Source organism: Coenobita brevimanus, chromosome 40, assembly GCF_032717465.1.
Source record: "Coenobita brevimanus isolate Jiangsu-jjx chromosome 40, ASM3271746v2, whole genome shotgun sequence".
In the NCBI taxonomy this organism is placed as follows: domain Eukaryota; kingdom Metazoa; phylum Arthropoda; class Malacostraca; order Decapoda; family Coenobitidae; genus Coenobita; species Coenobita brevimanus.
In genome coordinates, this window is record NC_136993.1 from 15,685,611 (window position 1) to 15,707,276 (window position 21,666).

Genomic DNA, 21,666 nt, shown 5'->3' on the forward strand with positions numbered 1-21,666 from the left:
TCTTCCTGTCTTCTTACTTCCCTCCTTCTCCCAGCCATTCCCCAGCCAGTTATATTCACATCGCTTTCATTCTCTAAGTTCAACAGTTCCTTAAAGTGTTCTCTGCATCTGCTCACTTTTCCTCCCTTCTCCACTAGTAATCTACCATTTTTATCTTTCACTCCACTACTAACTTCATTGCCACCCTGTCTGACTCTCTTTACCTCTTTCCAGAACATTTTCTTACATTCTCTTCACTTGACACTCAAATTGCTTCCAAATTCCTTATCCACTTGATTCTTACTCTCTTTTACTAATCTTTTCACCTCTCTCTTTCTTTCTACATATAACTCTCTCATCCGTCTCTAAGTGTCTTCCACGCCCCTATTTCTCATCCACCCACTATATGTTTTTTCCATTTGTGCCACAGCCTGTCTCACCTCTTCATTCCACCATGCTGTTCCTTGTACCCCCTTTCGTCTTCTCTTCACTCCACATACCACCTCACAAACTGCACATATTTATTCTGTGAATATCTTCCACATACCTTCCAAATCCAGCATCTGCACCAATTCATATTTACCCATTCGTTCCTCCACTTCTCTCTTACATTCTGCCTCTTTCTCATCCTCTTGTAACCTTTCCACTCTCCTTGCAACTACTCCTTCTTCCCGGCCTTCCCTTCTTCATTTTTTCAGACCTTGATTCTGACCACCACTTGGTGGTGGTCAGAAAGTCCACTCCCCCACCCTCTATATGCTCTTGCATCCATTACACATCTTCGCATCTTTTCATCCACACACACATAATCAGTCATTGTCTGCCTTTCATTCAGTTCACCATCCACCCTTCTCATCACTCACCATGTATACCTGTGGATCATTTTGTGCCTGAAGAGGGTATTGGCTGTCACCAAACCCCTTTCGGCACAAATGTCCACTAAAGCAATGCCATTCTCATCTATCTCAGTAGGCTCACCACACCCACCAACTACTCCATCCACCTTCACATTCCCTACTTTACCATGCATATCACCAATCAAAAACACTTTCTCATTCCTTTCAAACTTTTCCATGCACACTTCCACATTTGTCCAGAACTCTTCTGTCACTCTGTTTGCACGGTCTTGCATTGGCGCACACACACACACAATCACCCAGATTTGTAGTCCAACTTTCAGTCTTACCCACACAATCCTTGAGCCAACTGATCCATACTCTCTTATATAATAATTCCATCTGTTACTCAGAACAAAACACACTCCTTCTTTGCCCTCTCATTCTCACCTACTCCTGCACATATACCCAATCCATACTGCCATTCTCTCACCCTCTCACCTCTCCATTTAGTTTCAGTCAATCCACATACATCCACTTTCGCACCCTGAAGCACCTGGACAATCTCTCTCTCTTTCATCTCTTCATTTGCACCCCTTACATTCCACATCGCCATCCGTATCATGTCCTGTGTTCGGTCCTTAGTCATCATCTTTTGGTCAGTCCTGGTCCAAGGCTTCTTGTCCATATTTTTAGTTAGTTGTTTTCCAGGGAGGGGCACTAACCCTCCACCAACCCTCTTGCTGTCACGTAGGGAACACGTGTCGGTTGGATATAAGGTTACCACCCAGCATTGTAAGTGATTTCCTGGTTTTCAGAAAATCATTTGGCTTGCCACTTGATGTAAAGCTACACTAAAAACAGGGTACCACTGCACTAAGTGGGTGAATGATGGGCGCCCCCCACCCACCACAGTTGGCTAGCACTGTGCAATAATATTCTGATGAAGGAGGCTGCTGGTGATTGCAAATGAGAGTGGTCAGAAGAGTGGGTCACTCCCCAAAGAAGTTTAGCCTGCAACATGGTCAAAGACTGTCAAACAGGTTTAGAAGTAGACTGAGACAAAGGCATAGTAAGATACTTAGTAGAAAGTGACAGTGAGAAAAGATGGGGTCCAAAGAAATAAAATACGGGAAGAAGGGGGAATATGAGGTGGTGAAGACGGTATGGGAGGTGAAATAACAGATGGGGAGGAGGGAACTGATTGATTAACAAAACAAAAACCTGGCAGTGCAACTGCCAGGGTTATATGCCGCTGGATATGATGGTAAAGGACAACAGCAAAGAATAAAAGTGGGCAAGAATCTAAAACACAGTTAAAAAATAAACACTGAAAGAACATAAAATTCCCTAAAACAACAAAAATACCAAAAAGAAGCACAAAACACTAACGATACGAGCCGTCACTCGCCTGGTGTTCTGAGAGGTCCTGATGGCGTAAATCCCCAAGACTGGGGTACTCCAGCAGGTGCTGAACAGTCATGGGGACCAAACAGTTCTCACAGAATTGAGGGGGAGAGCTCTCCATTGAAAATCCATGACGGAACCGCCTGTGACCAATTCACAACGGGTCTAAAGCAGTTTCCCACCATTGAGACAAGCCTTGGTAAAAGCAAGCAACCAGTGAAGAAGAGGACGGAATCCTACAGAAGCAGGAAGTCGTGCTGAGTGCCTAAGACAGCAGATCAGCCCGTTCATTCCCAGACATCCACACATGGGCAGGAACCCAACAAAACTCCACATGAAAGCCATGATGGGTGAGGAGGAAAAGTCACCCTAGAATTGATACAACTAGTGTATGAGATGACTAAAAAAACCTCCATTGCATATAGAGCACCGTGGGAGTCGTTAAAAATAGCAAAAACAGATTGGGGGAATGGAAAAATGATTTGGAGAGCATATAAAACTGCAGTCACTTCTGCCTTAATAACTGAAGCAATATTAGGAGTGCTACCATCCCGACTGAAGAAAGAGAAGACGACACCAATGCCTACTCCAGTGTTAGTCTTCGAACCATCGACGTAGACAGGGACAGAGGCCTCGTGAGTGGAGGCACGTTCTAAAAAGAAAGAGAGGGACACCTGAGAGGTAAGACAGTTTTTATACCAATAATGGACCTATAGAATGTCACACAAGGGAGTGGGAGGGAAGGGGAGGAGAAGGGAGAAAAGAGGGAACAGGACGCAGATCAGCAACGATGGAAAAGGGCAAAGGAGAGGACAGGAAGGGTACAGTAACATCAACACCATCAGCAGTGACAGAGGAGCCAGGTGTACATGATTCTAAAGGACAATGTACATACTTTCTAATCAAGTGTCAAGGTTCACCATTGCCAGGAACCTCTGCCTCCAACAATAAAGGTCTCTGAAATGTTGGAGGCATAATTCAAAAGAACCAGGCTGGCTAAAACTACACTGGCTCGGAGGTAGGTTGACAGGATCCCTATGGAACATGCTTTTGGTATGCGGTGTTCAGGTGGTAGCGAAGAGAAGAGACTTTAAAAGACTGTTGTGGAGGTCTTCAACCAATCTATCCAAAGGGGGCATTTGAGGAAAGAGATGACGAGAACACATGAACTGGAAAGACAAGGAAAGTGGAGGTGGTGAGGGTTCAAAGGAGTAATGTAAAGAAAAAGAATGACGAAGATCCAAGAAAGAAAAGGAGTTGAAAGAAAGAAGGCAGATGAAGCAGGAACAATGGAGACCAGAGGCAGAGGGAGTAAGCAAGGGGACTAAGAGAGGAGAGCAGAGGGGGAGAAAAAAAAAAAAGAGGACCTCCTGAAAGTCACAGGGGAGGAAAGAAGGAGGTGTAGACAGTTGAGCAGGGGAGGAAAGAAGGAGGTGTAGACAGTTGAGCAGAAAAGAGGATGGAACTTAAAAGACTGAAATAAGGAGCAGATCACGTGAAGTCACGTTCACAAGCTTCTCTACAAGTCTCACGTCAAGAAAGCCCCGGCTGAACCCGCAAGACTCGAACCTCACAGTGAAATTGATAAACTGGACATCCTCTATACAATGACAAATGCACATTGCGGCAATCTGGATAGCATCTATTGGCAGAGCAAGCATCTCTGTCATGACGTACTTGAGCTTAGAGGGGACAGGTGATATATCTACATAAACTCGCAGGGTGAAGAAAACACCAACAAGATCGGCATTACCCTGGGATGGGCAGACACTCCTTCATAGCTAGGTGGAAACCACCAACAACGACAGAATGAGTGCACAACTGTCAAAAACCACTTTTACAATATTCGCTGATCTCCAGCGGCTTTCAGTCACAAGGAGTGTGAAGCAGGATACAGAAATGACAGACTGACCTTGGAGTTTAAAGCTGGCCTTTCTGACATCATCACAGTCAAGAAATGGACATACACCAAATCTGACATCGCATATAATCAATATAGAACTGCAATTAAAGTTCATGTGCACATCATTCTCAACGGGAATAGAGACACAAAGAGTAAGAATGGCCATGAGAGAGGCTTGGATTTTATTGTGAACTGTAACTACACAAGAGTTATCACATCGGGGCTGGAAAAAGACGTCTGATACAACATGGTATAGCAACTGGAGATGAAACTTCAGATCATTTCAAGGGGGGCAAGCACTGTCAAGCTGAAAAATTTAGTCCATGTCGGTGGACTGAAAAAGTCACGAAAAACAATGATAGAGCAACGAGGACGGAAAGCTCAAGATACGGTACTGAGAGTGTGGAGAGCACAAACACACGAGGGGTGGTAGAAGCAAGGAAATGAAGCATAAGCTGGGGAATGATGGAGACAGATGAGGAAACAGGTAACACAGATAGAGACAAGGACATATATAGGGAAGCAAGAGATTGGTATGGGTCAAATGTGGCAATTAAAGAAAACCCTACAATGGAAGAAGCACGGGAAGGATCACCTCCACTAGCACCTGTGGCTCCATATTGGATGGAGGCGAGGAACAGGCAACAAAGAAGCCAAGTGATCTAGGTACGCCAGAAGTTGTTAACGCCGCCGTGTTATTTAGCGGGCCAGGGAGTGAGGATGTTGAGACAACAGGCATAACTGGGACTATAGAAGGAACTGTTGTGGGATTTGTCAAAGATGAGTCATTAACTGTTTGCTGGGCACTGCTTCTGATCACTGACCCGAGTGAAGGCTGGCCCCCACATGCCCACCTCCTACCCTTTGGCATCAGCATGAGGTACATGTATAAGCCAATCTGCTTGTTGGGATGAGAAATAAAACTCAGACATTCCCACCACTTGCAATGATGCATCCACCCATATGTCAGGAGTCCTATTCCAGAAAAGAGCCCTCCTGGAATAGACAGGCCGCTCCCTAGAGATAGCCCAGCTACTGGGACTGTGATACAGCTCAGCCTATCCACCCTTACGATCCAAATATCCTTGAGTGTTCAATCCCACCCCAGTCTCAACAAGTGGCCGAACCCCTTAACCGCGGGGCGTCACATTCGTGATGCTTGGGAGCAAGAGATCATACCGCGAGGCGTTATTTTTGCGATTCTGTGTTATTTTGAATTTGCCCGGGCTTTCAAATGGTAGCTTGTATCATCTTCAGTACTGCCAATGTCCAACACTAGTCAGCACTCCTAATCTCATCTGTACTCCCATCCATTGTTGACAATTAAGCCATTTCTCTCCGTTCTTGACTCCCCTCTCTACCTTCCCTCCATTACCCTCTCCTCTCACCTGCCCGGCCGTGCTACGCTAAGTAAATCTTCCCTGGAATTCACCACTGATGTCATCCATTGAAATGAGCCCTATGCCCTATTCTTATACCAAATAATATATACGAAAAAGAAATAAGGTAAGTGAGAGTGCCATACACCTAGAAATGGCTAATTATCACCTGACAACACCTCATGTGGACTTGTTCGCTAATTTTCACTGTTTATTTCCCCTTGAAATATACTGTATAATCTATTCTCGTATTAAAAATATATATAGGGAGGGAAGGGAGAAGCCTAAGTGATATTTACATTCACCTGGAACTACCTAATTTATTATGTATTGTCTAGATTTCCTGCCAATCATTTCACAGCTTTATATTAGCAGCTCTCAAGAGGCTGAGGTTGGCAGCAATGCATTCTCCCTAGGTAGGCCATCCCGGCCCACCGCTATCAGTTTACTGTCGTCTTTCAAGGTGAAAGTAAATCGGATTCGCTCCTGCTAACTTCCGCTGCTTTTTAGCCCCATGCAAAGGGCCCTGTGACCTTTACCCCCCACTAAACCTCGTGTGGAAAGAGGTAAAGGGCTGACAATTGATAAAGAGTGACTACGCTCTTTCTGTTGAGTAAAACAGTGCAAGTGGAATTGTAAATAATGTGTAAATAGCAAGTGAAAGCAATGAATGTAAATATAAGTGAACAGTGGGAAATAGTTTTATAAGTTACTTCAAGTGACAGTGCATAACACAGTGTAAATAAAATAGAAATGTAAATAATGTAAATAAAATAGAGAACGTAAATAGAAATGTAAATGAGTAGTAGTATAAGAATACGAGTATATATACTAGGAGTAATGAAAGTGAAAGTTTCACTCTAGCATGTATGATTACTATGAGTTATGAGAGTGAAGGTGAAAGTGACATTCACTCTCAATGCTAGTATACACGACGAGAAAGTGAATGCTACGTATTTTACTGAAATAAATTGAATCCCTACAGTGACAATAAACTACTATTACTGAAGGAAACTTATGAATAAAAACTGTAGATATATATAAGTGTTATATAGTACTAGAAATATAAACTGTGAGTGTTTTTTTGAATAATAAATAACAGAACACCAGCGGCGAACGATCGGAAGTGGAAAGGTCATACACCCTCGTAATTTTCATTGCTTTCACAGTGTTTTTTTTTTTTGGAGTATGGATTCCAAACTATTTGAGAATCATAGAATAGTGTTTCTAGTGATAATATCAGGCTGTGGTGATCACATTACGGGTTGTCGGGAAGTGTAAAGTGGAGACTTTTTACCCAACTTCAGAGGTCTCCACAAGTCCTACGGTACTCGATGAAGGCTCAACAAACACCCCAGGAGAAAGCTGAAGGTATGTGCCATAAGCATATTTGATTTTAATATTCTAGGACTAATAACTGATTTTTGGCAAATATTTTTAGAGATTCTGTCGGAGCACGAATATGCCCGCGGAAGCCGCAAGAAAAAGCAAAACAAGCCCACGGTTTAGGGGTTAAGGTGTTCTGAGTATCAGCCAACTTATGTTGGTATGAGAGAATTTGTGCTATTTTGTTAAAGTTGTTATTTATTTCCTCATGATCATTTTCTGTAGCTTGTCCAAAAATGTTGCCTACAATTGCTTCACCTAGGTCCAACAAATCGTGTCTGTTACGTGTACTTGTGATGTGTCCTGTCTCAAGTGTGTTACTCCCAGCTAATGGGATGTCCTGAATCATGGTGATCATTACATGCTTCTAGCTTCCATTCAATCAATTTAATTAATATGGCTGCTTCCTGTGTGGGGTGATCATGTGAAGAAGGGTGTTTTAATACTGCTTCCAGAGTTCTAAGGGGTCCTGATATTTTGTGTAACATTATTGGTATGTCTTGCAGTACATCCAAACTAATTTCGGTACCTATTATGTCCTGTACTATTGCCATTGAGGCTGTTGGGGCGATCTGGCACCCTTGTCAGACTACATATGGAGGATGTGAGTTGGTCCTATTGATATCAACAGGAACATGATCCATGGAATTATTCGCCTCATCTTTACCTACCGAAAGAACAAGTGTATTTGATATTCAATCCACTGTTGTTAGCAAGTTATGCGAAGGGTGATGATAGTGATGATGAATAATGCAGCTATCTTGACCTGCTTAATCATATTAGCTATAAAAGGATTCTAAATAGATTCCTAAGTCATGTAAATGCCTTGTTATGGTGAGAGTTGTATTGGTTGCACCTATGTTTGTCTGCTTGGTATGCGACTGCAATTTGTTCCTATATGTGTTAATTGCTTCGGGCCTATTTTCACCGTGTGTACTAGGGTTTTCAGTCATGTCTGGTGATTTATAGTTGCAAGCTAATTTTCTTGAGACTTATTTTAACCCCTCCGAACACGATGATGCGTTTGTCGTCATTAAGGTCTGGCTGTGAAAATACACAATGACACTTTTGGCATCATTAAAGCGAAAAAACTTCACCAGAAAGTAAGTTTTCGGCAGATTTGTGTCATTTTTGGAGGCATCATACCTTGCCCAGTGCTCGTCAAAAGTAATGCAACCATACACAGTGCTTACCTTGGATGGCACCATACTTTAATCCAGAAAACCTGTGCAATCGAAAGAACAACTTTTATGATGCAACTTTATACAGTCTACATATATTCATAGACATCTGATGACAACAAATACCACATTTGGACACATGCAACACTGTTTTTCCACTCCTGCGTTGTAATTCGGTAGTCCCACCTTAACACTATGCCGTGTTAAGGTGGGACTACATCTTAGTTGTCGCGTGACGTCAGTATTCCAATACGAAAAAATGAAGAGTTTCGTGCTCCTACTTTGTAATAGTCTATATACTTTAGTTACCGACAGCATATTGTGGCATATTTCTGAAGGGTATGTTACTCCCTAATTTGTTTTAAAATATGTAATTCTATCTATCTATTGCCAGATGCCTTAATCCCATACGGGATGGCCACAAACAAGCAGTCTCCATGTCGCCCTGTCCCCTGCCATTTCATTGCCCTGCTCCCAGCTCACACCTCCCTCTCTCATATACCTCTCCACCCCATCCCTCCATCTCATCCTTGGCCTCCCCCTCCCTCTCCCCCCTCCACCTCACTCACACACTCTCCTCGTCAGTCTCTCTCCACTCTCTCCACATGGCCAATCCACCTTAATGTGTTTCTCCTAACGCTTCCTATCACATCCACATCCACACCACAACGCTTCTTCACATCCTCATATGTCAGTCTGTCTCTCCATGCGACTCCACATGCTCCTATCAAATAACTCATTTCCACTGCTCTCACTCTTGACTTGTGTTCCTCCAACAAGGTCCAAGCTTCACTTCCATACGTTAGAGTTGGTATCACAATACTGTCATGTACAGTGGCGTACCCAGAATGTTGAAAAGGGAGGAGGGGTTATCTTTTAACTGTTCAGCCCATGACTTTGGCGAGCGTAGAGAGCCCGTACACACACACACACACACACACACACACACATATATATATATATATATATATATTCCAAAAAGGGGGGGGGGCATGGCCTCATGCCTCCCTCCCCTCGGCACACCACTGGTCATGTACTAACTTTTTCACTTCCATGCTCACTTCCCTGTTTCTTATCACTGTTTTCAAGGAACCAGCAACCTTTCTTCCTTGCTGTACTCTTTCAAGCACTTCACCGAAGTACTTAAACATACTCACATACCTATCGAAGTGAAAATGAATTCCAAATATTTCTGTTTGGAATTCATTTTCACTTTGATAAGTATGGCATCTTCCCAGCAAGCAGCAGCCTGCCTAGCTCACAAACTAGAATTAGGGCGCCCACTCCGACAGAGTTAATTGACCAACAAAGTGACATGACGTCAGGGAATTGACGTGCAAATGAGCCATAAAAAAACGATCGGCCAATGTCACCATATCGATTAATTTGTGTAGGCGCCCCGTGTCATCCTTGGCAAGATGCTGCCCTGGATGGCTGCCCATGTCACCCATACCGATATCTGCCATATTATAACTATTGTTCAAAGCAAACCCCTGACTCTCTCTCTCTCTCTCTCTCCTTGCTGCTGATGAAAACCTTGTTCCGTCGGAAAATGGTGTTTTGAGTGATGTATTAATCTTCCAGTCACCATTTTTTCTTACACTCTCTCTGATGGGTAAAAAAAAAAAAAAGTTTACTGTAAGTCTAAAATTTATGAATTCACGATTATAATTTTTGCCTTTGTATGGGTGTTCACTTTATACAGCCTGCCCATGTTAAGATCTCCAACCTCGATTAAGGTATACATTATGTTGTCAAACCATACCACTTCATTATTTCTCTTTTTATTAAGGTACAGTATTATTACGTCATCAGTACATGCTGCTTCACGCTTTATTTTTTCTTATGCTTTCAGTACCAGTTGCCATGTCCTCTTTTCCTGTTTTCCAAACCGAACTATCACATAAGGAAGTTAAATTTCGCTAACAAAATGTGTTACTCGGTTATGCAGTTATCGTTTTTGCTGAAATAGGTATTAATATCCGTACTCCATCTTTTCTCTTAAGATCATCAAATTCAATGCTGTTATTGCAGTCTTTCCTATTTCTGTCACCTGTCTGCTCGGCTGTTCTCTTAAGAGTGCTTACTTCCTTCCCTAACATTTTCTTAATGCCTGCAAAATTTCTCTGAGTTTTAACAGCAACTTTTTTTTTTTTTTTTTTTTTTTTGTCAGCCTGGGCGAGACGTCTTACTTGGATTCTCTGACCTCAAGCTACCTCCACGCCATCTCCATGCACGTACAAGAACCCCCGGCACGGGAGCCCACTACCAACACCAGCCGAGTGTTCGTAGCCTTCCTGTGGCTGTATGCGATGGTGATGGGGGTGTCTTACAGCTCCAACCTCACCACCTTCCTCACCGTCACACGTCAACCTCTCGCCATTGACACATATAAAGATTTTTATGAGTCACGTCTCACCGTTGTTGGAGTCGGACCAATTTTTGGCAACCTTATGAAGACATCTGTGAACTTTTATCTCAATGTAAGGACTGAAAGATTCCTCAAACAAATGCAATGTAGCGAGTTGTGATCCTTATTTTAAGTATTAAGGGATTCTTCATGGCAAATTTTACATGGTGATTTTTTCTTTTTTTGCATATTACATCTTAACATTCTCTTGCATGTTATTTATATGGATTTAACGTCAACAAAGATTACATCAATATCATCCAAGAATATAATGTGCAGAATAAATTGCCAAGAGAGAGGGGTCACGAAGTCTCCATGGGCACTCACACTACGACCCGGTATTGTTTACTGCATGCATTTATTTTAATGGTGTTCATCATGGTAAAGTTGCCGAGTGTAAAGTTGAATAATCCGTATCACAATGCAGTTTCACATCTTTCAGGAACTGTATAAGCAGTTTGTCTCATTGCCATCAGACGAAGCTGCAGTGCAGTCGGTGTTGGATGGTCGAGCTGGCTACATCACCAGCTACCACAAATCTAAGTACACAGTAGCTAAGCTGAACAGTGCTCATCGAACTCCCATTATCCGCCTTATGAAGGTTAGATCAGACTCTTGGGTACGATTCTTAACCCGTGCCGTCCCGAGGACGTACTTCCACGTCCTCACGTTTTGTCACAGCTAATCCCGAGGACGTACTTCAACGTCCTGCAATTGCAAGGTTCATAATTTCCACAATTTTCAATTTTCGCGAGTCATTTTTGGTACGTATACACGGGACACCTGCCTCAACAAGATGCCAGGCAGAGACAATGCCTTACCCAGCATGACCTCCTCCCCCCCCTGCATGCCCTTTTCTCAGCAATTCACCTGTTATCAGTGATCTGGCCAGTATAGCCATGTCATGCCACGGTACGAAATTCAGGGCCAAAGTGATTCCCCAATCAATGACAATGTGGAGGACAAACTTTACATAGCATTAGAGGAAGAAACAGTTAGAAATGATGATCAGGTAATGTGGCAAAAAAAGGTCAGGTATTAGCAAGTGAAACAATGCTTATAATGCCTATATTACTGCTTGAAAACCAATATACTTTTGTACTACATATAAATTCGTAACAGTAAATAAATAAATACCGTTTATGAGTGGTGTGAAATAGTTATCCTCCCATAGAACTCGTTTTCTTTGGCGCCAGCCTGATAGAAAACCCAGTAAAGTAAGGAGGCTCTCCTACCTGTAATGAGTATTTTAAACCTCAGGTGAGCGATTTCTCTATAAATTTTCGATGTTTCTCACCAAAAGCGAAAGTTTTAGCAAAAAAAAAAAAGGTCAAAAATTGCCCGGGATTGGGGGGTTCCAGTGGTCAAAAAGTGGCCGGGACTGGGCGGGTTAAGCACGATGTCTATAATATTACTTTTCTACCACCGACCATTATTTTCAGATTGGATATTCTCGTAGTACAAAAACTTAAGAAGAGTCCTGAAGTACTATCGAATACTGTATAATATTTATTTTAATCCTGGGACTGACAGATGACTGTCACTGTGCTGCAAAGTAGACAACGTAGTCACTAAGTTTTCTTCATTCCAAAGTTGTATAGCAATTGCTCATACCTACGATTTAGCTGACCTCTGCTTAACAGTTATAGCTAGTAACTGTAACTATTGTTTCCTATGAGGTCCATTGTAGGACCCAAGATTCTCCTAGTTGAATTAGGGTTAGCCCGGGGAGGGGTGGGGGGGGGTGTCCTTACTGACTGGTCGATTTGGCTGAAACTCGCATGGGGTGTGCAGATACATGCAAGAAAGATGCCAACCAAATTCGTAAGTTTATCTATAAATTGTCTAACTCATGACCCAAAACCATTTTTTATATCAACTATATAACGTCTATAATCTTGCATACCTGCACCATATTTTCCTTCAAATTATGTACACCCTACAGTTACTGTATGCTAGAAGTATTCGGCTTTGCCGATTTTTCTATAAATCTTTAGTTACAAACTATGAATATTTGAAATTCAACCCAAAATCATATACATTTACCTTATAGCTAAAAAGAAAGTATTGCATGTTTTAAAATTTGGCTAAACCAAATTCTACTGTAGGTGTATGTTTTTTGCCCAAAAGGCCATTTACCCCATAAAAATATCCCTTAAATCCTCTGAGTTCTGTTGCTTTGAATTGTAAAAAGTACAGTTTTGAGAAAGCGCACTTAGAAGTTTTGCTATGCTGCAGTTTATGCACCTTTGATTCTTGAAGACCAGAAAGACCAGTCATGATGAAACTTTTTGTGCATATAAGTCACCTATCTAGCTACAACTTGCGTTAATTTCAATGAAATCTATGAAAAACGAACAACAGAAAAAAATTGGAATCAAAATGTATGTGAACTCACCCAGCGCACATTGTTGAGTTACTTCTAAGATACTGGTACTTGGCCCCCTCCTTCACTCTCTGATGAGTTCTGCTTAATACTTTTATATAAACATCAATATAGCCTACATTCACATGTACATACTGTACACAGCATATACAGTATTAATGATTATATAAAAAAGGGTGTCACCTAGCACCATCAAGTTCACTGTTGCCAAGTTTGAGTCTTTAGAAGGCCTCAGGTGCATAATGCTGAGATCTTGTGGCTCTTTTCCTTTTCCTCTTCTTCATTGCAAGGGACATGAACTACTTCCCTTCAAAGAAGCTCTTAGACTTTCTGGTGAAGCCTGTTCTGGGAAGACCCAATGAAGTCACTGCAGCCCCCTCTTCATTGCCAAAGTTGAACTGGAGAATAGTCACTTGCGATGAAAACAACACCTTGTACCCAGCAAACTTGGTTTTAAGGCACTTACCCCACACCTTACTGTGCAGGCTGTCATTAGGGTTTGGGCTTTTTCTCTTGAGGCAGCGTTGTAGAAGTTCTTTGGTGGAAAGGTCCTTGTAAACTTGCAAAACGACTTTCAATTGCTCATACCCAACAGTGAAGTGGCCATTTATTTTTCATGGGGCTTAAGTTTTTCACGTTTAGCCAGGGATACCTTGTATGATCATTGATTATCTGGGCACAAAGAATGATGAGTTTCTGATCTGTGCTGGTGCAATGGTAGAATGTAGCTATGATATCCTTCTTCAAAGACTGTCAAGTTTTCCCAACATGATCATTGATTGCTTTCAAATAAATTTGGAGCACATCAGTGACATCACCTGTTAGCTGCTTGACACATCCCAACTGGTTAACGTACCTGACCTTTCCTATTTTTGTGCTGGTCTTGACAGTATCACTTGAGAGCTATCAGCCGAGTTCCCAATTTTTTGTGCATGTGATTTTTGCACTCTTCATTCACCACCTCCAGTTTTCCATAAGGCTTCTGTTGGGGTGAGGACCAGGAGGGAGACAGAAACAGCAAGGCCAGCTTGAGATTTATTCTAGGAGGGTCAGGCATGTGCATGTCCTATCACCAGCGCAGCCTGAGTCAGGCTGCCTGCCAAGCCCCAGGCGTGGGCCGGTGGTGCGCGTGGGAGCACCATTTGGAGGGAAAGGTTCCCGTGCTCCCACACAAGCATAAATTGCCCCTCTCCTGTGAATTCCCTAATTCCTACAGTATTAATACAAAGCACATTGGTCGAGGAGGAGGGAGGTGACTGCAATAAAAAAAACAATGGGCAGATACTGACACTCATCATAACTTAAGCCTAGGCAGTATATGACACAATGCTGTTAAAATTGTCATGTCCTGTATATGCTGACTTCTCTGCTCTGGTATCATGGTATATGTGCAACAAAGTTATGCACATTACAGAACACCTTAACCTGCGCCGTCCCGGCGACGTGAATTAACGTCCGCACATGATGTGCACTCATGTCCCGGTGACGTGAATTAACGCGGCAACATTGCAAGTTGCATAATTTTCACATTTTTCAAAATTCGCACCTGATTTTTGTTTCGCCCGCTTACGCAAGCCTCACCTACTCGCTGCCAGGCGGATAATCCCCTAGACCCAGATTAACCCCACCTGACCCTGTGATCCTCCACTTACCTGTCAGCAGTCACCCAGGTCAGACATGGCGCGTCGTGGGCTGTCAGAGGAGGAGATACAAGTCGCCCTGGATACCTTTACAGGGGATAGTGATTCCCCACTGGACGACGACACCGTCGATGTCGATTACATGCAGCCTGAGGAGGTTACCAGCAGCAGTGATGAGGAGGTCCCTTCCCCAAGGAAGGTCAAATATATAACATATAGGACGGCAGGGGACGGCCAGCCTGCACCACGTGCTGCATCTAGGCGGCAACACATACCATCAGATGAGGACGAGGACGAGGAAGCTGTACATGGTGGTGTATTTTCCTGGCTGGGAAAGGAATAGATATCGCCACTTGGGACTGGGACAGACGTCACATCGCAACTGTTCCACAGGTATGTTCCTTCTATGTGTTCTGTGGCAGGAAGTAGTGGTGTGGGGATGGTTAGGGCAGCAGAAAGTGAAAGTGTTGGGGCGGGAGAGCGCAGACAGATTCGTGAAAGCGAGAGTGGTGTGGGGAAGGCAACAGTCTCTCTCTCTCTCTCTCTCTCTCTCTCTCTCTCTCTCTCTCTATATATATATATATATATATATATATATATATATATATATATATATATTAGGATAAGGCTTACTGTAAATCGTGTACTACTATGAAAGCAAATGTCTGACATGGAAAAGGCCAGAATGTAATGTGAGAAGTACTATAAAGGGGGAGAAAATAAATTCAGAGGTGAAAAAATAATGACATGACATGATTTACCTACGTAAATTAGCGCTACTTCTATGCTAATTCTTTTCATAAAGCATGTACTTCTGTAAAAGCAATTGTCTAACATGTAAATGGGCAATATGTTATGTTATAAGTAACCAAAAAGGTGAAAAAATAGAATCTGAGTTGAAAAATGCATGAAAGACCAAGTTGTCACTTGGTAAATAAGCGCTATTCTTATGCCAATTCTTTTCGTAAAGCAAGTACATCTATAAAACTAACTGTATAACATGTAAGTTGGTTATATATTATAAGTAATCTAAAAGGTGAAAAAATAGAATCTGAGTTGAATAAAGCATGAAATAAAATGATCTCACTTGGTAAATAAGCGCTACTTTTATGCTAATTCTTGTCATAATGCCTCAAAATATGTACAAACAATTATGTAAAGTTGAAAATGGTATGATGTTATTGTGGAAGTAATATGGAACATGAAAAAATACAATAGCTGATGAAATAACGATGTTTGTTATCCATCGGTGATATAATTGACCGATTTTGCTAGGGTCGCACAATGGTACATACCTTATTTCTCAGTTTTTTCTGTATAAAACCCAATATACTTCTGGTATACATATTTCCAACATATGAATACATGATAATAAACGTTTACTGCATCAGTTCAGAGTACCCGTGCCACCATAGAAAACGTATGGTGAAAAGACTACTCATTGAGCATGGCAGTACCTGTCAAACTTACGTGCTCCAGGTAAGCCATTTCTGGACCCAAGGGACACCTTTCTTTGTGATTTTCCTTGGTTTCTAACCAAAAGCGAATGTTTGAGCAAAAAAAAAAAAATGGTCCAAAAAAGCCGGGACTGGGGCGAACCAAAGCTCAGAAAACGTCAGGATTGGGCGGGTTAATATGCCTAGGGGTACAAAACACTGCAATATCATGGTACAAAGTTTTCTAGGTGTCTTGGAGAGCGCCTAGCATGCCGCAATCTCTCCAGGCAAGGAAGAGGCTGAGGGGCCTTCCCCCTGCGGCTGTCCTCCCGCCAGGGACCACCCTCAATGTGTATGGTGGGTGTCTGTTCCCCTGTGTCCTTGTAGGGGCGTAGGTGGGGGCGGTTCATGAGGGAGACTCATCCACTGCCGTCCAGCTGCACCAGGTATTGCCTTGGGGCTGGTGTGTCAACCTCTACACGGTCCCTCTGCCCCATTTCCTGGTTAAGTAGGTGCGCCCACTGGCCTGGGTTGAGAGAAGCAAGGTTCTGTGCCATCTGGTTGAATCTCGTGACCTCTGCGTCCCCAGTGTGGGCCATGGCCTGTTCCCTGCTTCTCAGAATCCCAGCCCAATGCCTGATGATCAAGTAGTGTTCTTGGCAGTGGGTACGGAGTCTTTCAGCTGACATCCCATCAGCACCTGGGCTGGGGACGCATCAGGGTGGTATAGTGGGGTGTTGAGGTACTGCAACATGGCCGTGGTGGCTACATCTGAGTCCAGGGAGCCTCCCAAGCTGGTGTTGTTCCTCAGCAACCTCTTGGCAGACTTGACTGCAGCCTCTGCTGGGCTATTGGGCTATGGGTAATGGGCCAACGCCACTCCCAGCTGCACACGCCAAGTGGATAGGAATGTCCTCATTTCCTCACTCACAAGGTTCATACCCCCGTTACATGACAAGACCTCTGGGACACCAAACCTTTTGAACCACTTACGAAAGGCTGTTATGAGCCATGAGCTGGCTATGCCCCTGGGCAGATGCTCCACCTCCAGCCTGCCAGTTAACCCATCTGCATAAGCAATGTACTCCTTCCCCTCCAGTTGGAACAGGTCAGCCACTGCTTGCTGGAAGAGTTACTCTGGTGAGGGTGTGGGTAGTAAGTTTTCCATGGGTTGTGATGGGGCATTGATTTCACATACTTGACAACGCATCCTCTTCTGTTCCACCTCAGCATCTATGCTGGGCCAGTGCATGCATTGCCTGGCATGCCTGAGCATGGCGTCCCTGCCCTGTTGACCTGCGTGAAGGTTGGCTAGGACTGCGTGTTGAAGAGCTGTGGGAATTATGAGTTGCAAGTGCCCCTCGTCGCTGGCATACATGACAATAACCCCCTGGCATGACAGATGTTTCCTCAACCTGTAGTATGGGTGGAGTGCTATCAGCTTCTTATCCTTCCGGTTGGGCCCAGTACCCAGCGCTCACACATTCATGGAGGAGCCTGTAAACCTCATCCTGATGTGCTTCCTCCTCCACCTGACAGAGGTCCACAATGGTGACTTCTTTGTCTTTTAGGCCACAGGCCATCACTGCCGTGACTGTGGCACATGTAGCCTCATCTTCTGTCAGGTCTGTCCCATCCGGTCTGCCCCATAATTCTGGGTATCATAAGAGTATGTCTGCTGCGTTGTTTCCCTTCTCCTTCAGGTACCTTATGCGAAATGAGTACGTCAATGCCCTCCTTCAGATTGAGTATGTGGAGGTTGCTGATGACTTTCAGCTCTTTCTCCTTGAAGATCTTGGAAAGCACAGAGTGGTCTGTGATGAAGGTGAGGTTCCCAGCAGGAACAGCCATGCTTTTTTAGGCACCATATGATGGCAAGGGCCTCCCCATCCAATGCTGAGTGGTTCTTGGCTGATGTTAGCTGGCCAGTTTCCAGCCACCCATGTAGCACAGGGGCCTCTTGAGACACACTGGCAGTACTCCTGCATGACCACGAAACTGATGCCAAGCCTGCTGAAGTTAGTGAACACTGCTGTGGGCCATGTGGCGTCATAATATTGGAGGCCCTCTACTGCAAGCTTGCCTATAGCCTCCTTTGTTGCCTCGAAGGTGGACTGGAGTTGGCTATTCCAGTACGCCACATTCCCTGACGGTTTTTTCAAGAATTCTCTGAAGGGCTCCATGGGTGGTGCAAGGTGAGGAATGGTGCCACCTGGTCCTCCAAACCAAACCAAAACCGGATATATTTGAGAGAGGGGCATAGTGGCATCTGGAAATTGGTTATACTCCCTAGCAAGTCCTGGCTAGGCTGATACTTCTCCCAGCTGAGCAGATAACTTGCGAAGGTCATGCTTTTTCTGCAGAAGCCAGAAGTGGAATTTGTATAGGCAGAACAAGATCCCATTATCTGCACATGTTTGCAGAACTGGTATGTGTGCCAGAAAGCACTGGCAATGCTACGGTCATGCAGAGGCATGTCATCAACACAGTTCAGTTTCCTGGGGATCTCTTCTGTTGAGTCATCGAAGTGCTTGGTAAAGGTGTCCTGCCCTGCACAGCGGCCCATGGGTGTGCACCGGTAGTGGAAGCAGCCCCATGGGATGATGCAGGTGGTCAGCTACTTGCTCTCCTTGTCCAGGGGGATCTGGTGGTACCCGGACTAAGTGTTCACCTACTATGTTGAAGGTGTGCTTCGGGATGCTGGTGATTATGTCGAATGAGGAGCAGGTGTGGTAGGTGCCCCACTGGCTTGTCTGGTTGAGTCGCTGCTAATCCACTGATCTGCACTGTCACCCATCCTTCTTTGGGACCACCACCATACGGGAATACATCTCTGTGGGTTCTCCAGCCAGTACAGGCTTGATGATACCCTTCCTAATATCTTCTTCCAACTGCTGGCAAACTTCATGGTTGAAAGTGGTGGGGGATGGACGCTGGTGGGTGTGCCAAGTAGGGCTTTGAACGGGGACACCGGTGAATATGGTGGGCTGGCCTTTTCATCTCCAGCAGGGGGGTGCAATTCACTGTGAATGCCGTGCACCAAAAGTGCTCCAGGAACCACTTTCCCATCAGGTTCACATTTTCTTCTGTCAGGGAGTATGGGGGAGTATTGGGTTGGGTGGAAATTGGGGGCTCTTCCACTTATCCAATGGCCCCTACAGTCACCAGCACGTTGGGGAAGTCATTTGGCACCATGCTCAGCACTTTGCAAGTCTGCAGTGAGAGAAGCAACTGGTGCATCCCATCAGCAAAGTACAGGTTTGCCACAGCAGTCCTTCTGCACATATTTAAACAAATTCCTTGCATCCCACAATGCATATGCTCCTGCCTGTGAGGTGATTAATCTCATGGTAGGTCTCTGTAGACTTTGTGGAGTCAACCCAAGGCCTCACAGGTACGCTACGCATACCTGTGTGCTCATATCAGCTACTTACATCACCTCGCATGCTGAGGGTGCATCATCACAAATCACTTCCACCCTGAGGCACGCTGACGCCTTGGTGCTGGCTGTCGTCACACTGCCGGTAGTCTTGGCGGGGCTGGGCTGCTTCACTGACGTACACACTCATTGGAAGTGGCTCACCCTCCCACATCTGCGGCAGGTGGCCTTGACGGCAGTTGCTGCCACCACACCTCCAGCAACCCTTTGCTGATGGGGGAGGGGTATGTGGCTGTGGTGGCCCTGCACCCATCTGCTGCAACTGAGTGACACTGGCTGCTTCCAGTTCCTCCTCGTCATTTGCTGAAGCACCTGCCACACCTTTATGGCCGTGCATTCCCACCATTTTCTCCACTGATTTGAACACTTCACAGGTGTTTGTGATTTCTCCCACAGATCGCAACACTAGATGTTGCCACAGCACTTCTGTTTTCATTCTGAGGTTGTACAGCCACATCACAAGCTTTATCAATAGCATGAAGTCATTTTTTTCTTAGGGCACCTAAAGTCACACTCTACTGCCTTAACCCTACATTTTACCACATATGAACATACATTATCACTGGGCTCCTACATGTTTGTGAAGAAGTCCAGCCATGCTCCCACAGTGCACCTGTGGCCCACCACCATGCTTCTCATCATGCTGATGGCCTCCTCTGTGCACATGGCCTCGAATCTGTGCTTGGCCACCCGTGCATCCACGCACGCATTGCTGCACCTCAAGATGATACAACAATCTTATGTAACCCATGGCCAAGGATGGGACCCACTGGCAACCATTGTTGTAGCACCTGACACTGTGGGCCCATGCCTCAAATTGGGATGGCGACATTCCTATGGTAGCCTTACCGGGAGTTGCAAGTGGTGCCGGCACTCACCACTGGGCTAGTGCTTCTGGGTGTAGGGGGTGGGTACACCAGCTGGTAGGCTGTCCCCATCCTTAGAGGTTGTAGCTGGGGTGGTGGCACTTTGTACATGTTGCTGTGCACTTGGTCTCTCAGTACCATTTGATGGGTTTGCCTGCTCGGACACTGGCAGCTCCACCCCTGGATCACCCGCTGAACTCCACTGCGCCATGTCGGGGTGAGGACCAGGAGGGAGACAAAAACAGTAAGACCAACTTTACATTAATTCTAAGAGGTCCAGGCATGGGCATGTCCTATCACTAGTGCTGCCTGAGCCAGACTGCCCTCCAAGCCCTAGGCATGGGCCAGTGGTTTGTCCGCATGGCTGGATAAGTTCCTGCCCAAGCACAAACTCCAACAGCTTCAGTTTCTTTATTGCCTCAAATGTGCTAGTTTCGCCATCACTGATGATGGTGGTGTACCGCATCTTCTGTATGGATCGGCTCAACAGTGTCAAAGCAGCATGGTGCTCCACACCACCAGACGGCCCTTCATAATTTACCTTACATAGTGGTCGATGGGCTTTACACTTCTTTCTGTAATCATCCAACGTGAGTTTCTTGTTGGCATACCTAGCAGCCAACAATACAAATGAACGACAATATAAGAAGATGACTTCAAAATACAAAAATAATGCCTGTCAAACACTCGATGACAAAAGCTACTCCCACCTGACTATTATGTCCTCTCTTCATCCCTGTACCATGAATTGACACATAAATGTTGAGTATGCCATCCTCTTCAAATGTTTCTAGTACAATGTTAAGGCTTAGATAATGCCTGAAAATGGAATCAACACACTCGGCCTCCATTTCCTTGTACTTTTAGTCAATGGCATTACAAATTATATCTTTATATTTGTGATATGTTCCATCTGACATGCATGGAATTCCCATAATTGAGCACAGCCTTGTGAGACCAGCATTTGCTGAATCACTTGTTATACTGGCATACACAAGATGAAGGTTAGAATCAGTCAGTAGTTTTGCTGTTCCATGTTCAAGGGATTCAGCATCCGGTGCATTTTCATATATATATCCATAACAAGAGCACTGCTGGGTGAGAAATATTTCACAGTTTATAAGTTACCTGCCATGCAACATTTCCCCCACATTCACATTATCTTGTATTTTGCACCGATTTTTTTTTTTTTTTTTTTTTTTTTTTTTACAATCAGAACTCTGCCACCTTCACCTTCATTTGTAAGAGTTTCATCAGTTCCATGCAGCTTTTTCCTTACGAACAGCATTGTCCCCTTAAAATCATTCATTCTTGTGGAAAATCCTGGCACTACTGACGCTGGTGTTGCTGATGTGCTTGGCGAGGCTGTGGATGGAGGAGATGGTGTGGCTGTGGCTGCGACTGTAGCAGGTGGTGTG

General features: G+C 44.4%; 1 protein-coding gene across 1 annotated transcript in view; it reads left to right on the top strand.

The window, feature by feature from the left end:
- The window catches only part of LOC145396966 (putative glutamate receptor), a 144,372-nt gene that overhangs the window by 108,804 nt on the left and 13,902 nt on the right, over positions 1-21,666 (top strand). Inside the window, exons 10-11 of the mRNA XM_080270198.1 lie at positions 10,245-10,554; positions 10,924-11,082. Of these exons, the coding sequence (XP_080126324.1) occupies positions 10,245-10,554; positions 10,924-11,082 (469 nt within the window). The remainder of the gene's footprint in view (positions 1-10,244; positions 10,555-10,923; positions 11,083-21,666) is intronic.